This window comes from Arachis stenosperma, chromosome 3 (genome assembly GCF_014773155.1).
Source record: "Arachis stenosperma cultivar V10309 chromosome 3, arast.V10309.gnm1.PFL2, whole genome shotgun sequence".
In the NCBI taxonomy this organism is placed as follows: domain Eukaryota; kingdom Viridiplantae; phylum Streptophyta; class Magnoliopsida; order Fabales; family Fabaceae; genus Arachis; species Arachis stenosperma.
In genome coordinates, this window is record NC_080379.1 from 114025071 (window position 1) to 114030875 (window position 5805).

General features: G+C 42.8%; 1 protein-coding gene across 1 annotated transcript; it reads left to right on the plus strand.

Annotated features, from left to right (window-relative positions):
* The first annotated feature begins 1792 nt into the window (after positions 1-1792).
* LOC130966600 (uncharacterized) lies at positions 1793-2620 on the plus strand. Its single transcript, XM_057891414.1, has 2 exons — positions 1793-2159; positions 2256-2620. The coding sequence occupies exons 1-2, from the start codon at positions 1793-1795 to the stop codon at positions 2618-2620; spliced, it is 732 nt and encodes a 243-aa protein (XP_057747397.1).
* The last annotated feature ends 3185 nt before the right edge of the window (positions 2621-5805 follow it).

Here is a 5805-nt window from a genome sequence, read left to right on the forward strand (position 1 = left end):
GGGTGTAAACCAGGATGTCTACATGCTGCTGCTCTTCCCATTTGCTGTAAAAGACTAAGCAAGGAGGTGGCTGGATACTCAGCTCAAATCAAGCTTGAAAACATGGAATAAGAAGGTGGACAAGTTTTTGAACCAGTACTTCCCCCCAAGGAAGCTAACTCAGCTAAGACTGAACATTCAATGTTTCAAGCAAGAAGAGAGTGAGTCCCTTTATGATACCTGCCGAGGGGGGGTACAGAATGATGCTGCGTAAATTCCTCACGGAAATGTTTTCTGAATGGGTAAAGCTAGACATTTTCTACTACGGACTCACAGATATAGCCAAGATGTCTTTGGATCATTCTACAAGTGGTTTAATTCACATGAGGAAGACAATTGAAGAAGCCCAAGAGCTCATTGAGACGGTTGCTAGCAACCAGCATCTATATTCATCCGGTGAGAATGCAATAAACGGAGAGGTCAAGGCAGTATACACTGAATTAGACCCTCTAAAGCATAGTGAATCATTAACCCAGTAATTAAACTCTCTCATGCAACAACTGCTGAGTTTATAAGAAGTGTTGCAAAAAACCAGTGCCTCCAACAGGAATATAGAAGCACGACTGGACCAGGCTGAACAACACTTATCTAAATAGATAAGAGAGGAGTGCCAAGCCATCCAATTGAGGAGTAGAAGGACACTAAACAGCCAGTCTCACGATAGTGAGAAGCAGGGTAAAGAAGAAATAGCAGAAGATGGACAGCATCCCAAGACATGGTCAAGGGCGTTGAACGCCCAGAAACGGGGCAAAGATGGCGTTCAACGCACAGCAGGGGTCACCTTGGGCATCCAATGCCAGAAGGGGGCAAAGATGGCATTCAACCCTAGGAAGGGATTAGCCTGGGCGTTGAACGCCCAAAAGGGGGAGGCCAAGTGATAAACCGCTATTTTATGATTTATATTGTGTTTAATTGTGTGGTTTTATCCAGTCTTCGCCCACTTATTCATATGATTTGCATGTATTTACAATTCCTTCCTAAAAATATTCTATGATTGAAAACTTGCTTCCTAAAGACCTTTTAGTTGTATATTTTTATTTTCCTTCGTACCATTCGATGCCGTGATCTGTGTGTTAAGTGTTTCAGGCTTCATAGGGCAGGAATGGCGTAAGAAATGAAGAGGAATCATGCAAAAGTAGAAGGAACACAAGGAATTGAGGAGATGACCAGCGAGAAGTCACGCAGTCGCATGGCTCATGCGACTGCGCGAAATGGAAGAAATCACAGTGACGCGCTCGTGTGCCTGACGCGACCGCGCGGATTGGAAGCTGCACGAACGACGCGAATGCGTGGAGGACGCGCACGCGTGGTACGAAAAATGTTGAGTGACACGAACGCGTGGACGACACGGCCACGTGACGTGCGTGATCTACAGAATTACAAAAGTTGTTGGCATAGATTCTGGGCCGCATTTCAACCCAGGTTTTGGCCCAGAAACACAAATTAGAGCTAGGGAACATGCAGAGACAGAAGGAACAATTCATTCCGCATAATTCCAAGTTTTTTTTAGATATGATTTTACTCCTCCCCTAGGTTTTTCTCTTGAACATTCATACTCCCAGTATTTTATTTCTTAAATTTGTGACAACCCTTTTCTAAATTGATAAGTGGATTTTTGCCGGTTAAGAACTGTACTCACAACACCATTTCTCTAATTAATTCTTAATCTGCCAATTTCCGCTCACGTCACCAAGCATATGCAAGTCCAAGGAAAACCCCTCCTAAGCAAGCTGAGAGTCCTCCTTTTGGTACCATGAACAATCACCCTGCACCACTCAGCACACCTGAGTACTGGACCAGGATGCCATATCCTCAGAAAATTTGTCAAGCAGAAAAGGATAGGAAGTTTGCTAAATTTGTGGATTACCTCAAGACCCTGGAGATCAAGATCCCATTTGCAAAAGCCCTTGAACAAATACCCTCCTATGCCAAATTTATGAAGGACATATTAAGCCACAAGAAAGATTGGAGGGAGGTAGAGACAGTCTTTCTCATTGAAGAATGCAGTGCAGTCATCCAAAGAAACCTACCAGAAAAGCTTCAGGACCCTGGAAGCTTCGTGATACCATGCAACCTTGGAGATGCCTACATAATGAAGGCCCTATGTGATCTTGGGGCAAGTATCAACTTAATACATGCTTCACTGATAAGGAAACTCGGCCTAACCCGAGAAGTCAAGCCTACCCGTATATGCCTTTAGTTGGCTAATGGCTCAGCCAAAAATCCATCAGGAGTTATTGAAGACATGATTGTAAGGGTTGGACCCTTTACATTCCCTACAGATTTTGTAGTCCTGAATATGAAAGAACACAAGAATGTGTCCCTTATTCTAGGGAGGCCTTTTCTGGCCATAGGAAGAACCCTCATTGACGTAGAAAAAAGGAGAGTGACCTTGAGAGTCAATGAGGATGAGTTCGTACTGGATGCCACCAAAGCCATGCAATACTTTGATATACCAGAGGAGTGCATGAAGATTGATATCACCGATTCCCTAGTGGAAGAGATATACACATTTGAGAGCCAAGAGAAGGAGCTAAATGATATCCTTGTAGATGCCTGTCCTGACAGAGAGGCGTCATAGGAGCAGGAAGAGGCCTTAAAAGCCCCTAAAGTGGAGGATAAACTTCCCAAACTCGATCTCAAGCCACTGCCATCCTCTTTGAAATATGTGTTTCTAGGAGATGAAGAAACTTACCCTATAATCATAAGTTCTTTTCTGACGTCACAAGAGGAAGAAGCACTGATTCAGGTGTTGAAGGCACACAAAATAGCTCTCGGTTGGACCATAAGTGGTTTAAAGGGAATAAGTCCAACCCGATGCATGCACAAGATCAGGCTCAAGGATGATGCCAGAACAGTGGTGCAACCACAAAGGTGGCTAAATCCAGCCATGAAGGAAGTAGTGCAGAAAGAGGTCACCAAACTGTGGGAGGCAAAGGTTATCTATCCCATCTCAGATAGTCTCTGGGTGAGTCTTGTCCAAGTTGTACCCAAGAAAGGAGGGATGATAGTGGTCCATAATGAAAAGAATAAATTGATCCTTACAAGGACAGTGACAGGTTGGCGTATGTGCATTGATTATAGAAGACTTAATAACGCCACAAGAAAGGATCACTTCCCTTTACCGTTCATAGACCAGATCCTAGAGAGACTGGCTGGACATACATTCTTCTGCTTCCTAGATGGCTATTCAGGCTACAATCAAATTGCAATGGATCCCTAGGATCAAGAGAAGACATCATTCACATGCCCATATGGTGTGTTCGCTTACAGAAGAATGCCATTTAGCCTATGTAATGCACCTGCCACTTTTCAGAGGTGCATGCTCTCCATTTTCTCAGACATGGTTAAGAAATTCCTTGAGTATTAATGGATGATTTTTCTATTTTTGGGGATTCCTTTGATTCCTGCCTTAACCATTTGGCCCTGGTTCTGAAACGATGCCAAGATACTAACTTGGTTTTAAATTGGGAAAAATGCCACTTCATGGTAACTGAAGGCATTATTCTTGGACATCAGATTTTGAATAAGGGCATAGAGGTCGATCAGGCTAAGGTGAAAGTAATAGAACGATTACCACCACCTACTAATGTTAAGACAATCAGAAGTTTCCTAGGATATGCAGGCTTCTACAGGAGGTTTATAAAGAATTTTTCCAAAATAGCAAAACCCCTGTGCAATCTCTTAGTCACTGACACTCCGTTTATTTTTAACAAGGATTGCTCGCATGCATACAAAACTCTGAAAGTAAGGCTTATCTCTGCACCTGTCATCTTCGCACCCAACTGGGATTTACCATTTGAATTGATGTGTGATGCCAGTGATCACGCAATTGGTACAGTCTTGGGACAGAGACATGATAAGCTCCTACATGTCATTTATTATGCCAGTCGTGTTATAAATGACATGCAAAGAAACTACACCACCATAGAGAAGGAGTTACTTGCAGTGGTTAATGCCATTGACAAGTTCAGATCCAATTTAATAGGATCTAAAGTCATTATCTATATTGATCATGTTGCTCTCAAGTACCTTCTTTCCAAACAACACTCTAAACCCAGATTGATAAGATGGGTATTGCTCCTAAAAGAATTTGACATAGAGATCAGGGATAGGAAAGGGTCAGAAAACCAGGTGGCTGACCATTTGTCTCGGATTGAACTTCTAGTAGGGGCGTCCCCTCCCACTACTGAGATATCTAAGACCTTCCCTGACGAACAACTCTTTGCAATACGCAAAGCACCTTGGTTTGCTGATATTGCAAATTACAAGGCGATAAGGTTCATCCCCAAGGAATACAATTGACAGCAAGCTAGAAAGCTCATTTATGATGCTAAATATTACTTGTGGGATGAGCCTTAGCTTTTTAAAAGGTGCTCGGACGGCATAATCCGCCGTTGCGTGTCTGAAGAAGAAATGCAGAAAATTCTCTGGCATTTCCACGGCTCAAACTATGGAGGCCATTTTGGAGGCGAGCGCACAGCCACCAAAGTCCTTCAAAGCGACTTTTATTTACCAACGCTCTTCAAGGATTCCCGAGAATTTGTCTGCAACTCTGACAGTTGTCAACGGGCTGGTGATCTCCCTCACAATCATAAGATGCCTCAACACGGGATTTTGGAAATCGAACTATTCAATGTATGGGGAATAGACTTCATGGGCCCATTCCTGTCCTCATATTCGAACACATACATCCTTGTAGCAGTAGATTATGTGTCTAGATGGGTTGAGGGAGTTGCATCACCCACCAATGACACACGAGTGGTGATGAAGTTCCTCTAGAAACACATTTTCAGCAGATTCGGCGTCCCAAGGACACTGATCAGTGATGGAGACACTCACTTCTATAACAGGTAGCTTGACTCAATTCTGCACAACTATGGTTTTTGCTTCAGAGTGGCAACTTCATACCATCAGCAGACAAATGGGCAAGCCGAGGTCTCTAACAAGGAGCTCAAAAGAATCCTGGAAAGAACAGTAAGCACTTCCCGGAGGGATTGGGCAAGGAAACTTAATGACGCCCTTTGGGCGTTTAGAACAGCTTTTAAGACCCCTATTGGGATGTCACCCTACCAATTGGTCTATGGCAATGCATGTTATTTGTCAGTAGAACTGGAACACAGAGCCTACTGGGCAACCAGATTCCTCAACTTTGATGCCAAGGCTGTAAGAGAAAAAAGACTGCTCCAACTAAATGAGTTGGATGAATTCCGGCAAGCTGCGTTTAACAATGCTAAAATTTAGAAGGAAAGGGCCAAGAAATGGCATGATCAAAAGATCTTCTCCAGAGTCTTCGAGCCGGGTCAGACGGTTCTACTCTTCAACTCTAGGCTCAAGCTTTTCCCTAGAAAGCTCAAATCCAGATGGATGGGACCTTCTGTGGTCATGATGAACGGATAATTTATACGTTTTTTGGCATTATTTTTATATAGTTTTTAGCATGATTTAGTTAGTTTTTAATATATTTTTATTAGTTTTTAAGAAAAATTCATATTTCTGGGCTTTACTATGAGTTTGTGTGTTTTTTGTGATTTCAGGTATTTTCTGGCTGAAATTGAGGGACCTGAGCAAAAATCTTATTCAGAGGCTAACAAAGGACTGCAGATGCAGTTGGATTCTGACCTCCCTTCACTCGAAGTAGATTTTCTGGAGCTACAAAACTCCAAATGGCGCTCTCTTAATTGTGTTGGAAAGTAGACATCCATGGCTTTCCAGAAATATATAATAGTTTATACTTTGCGTGAGTTTTGATGACGTAAAATGGTG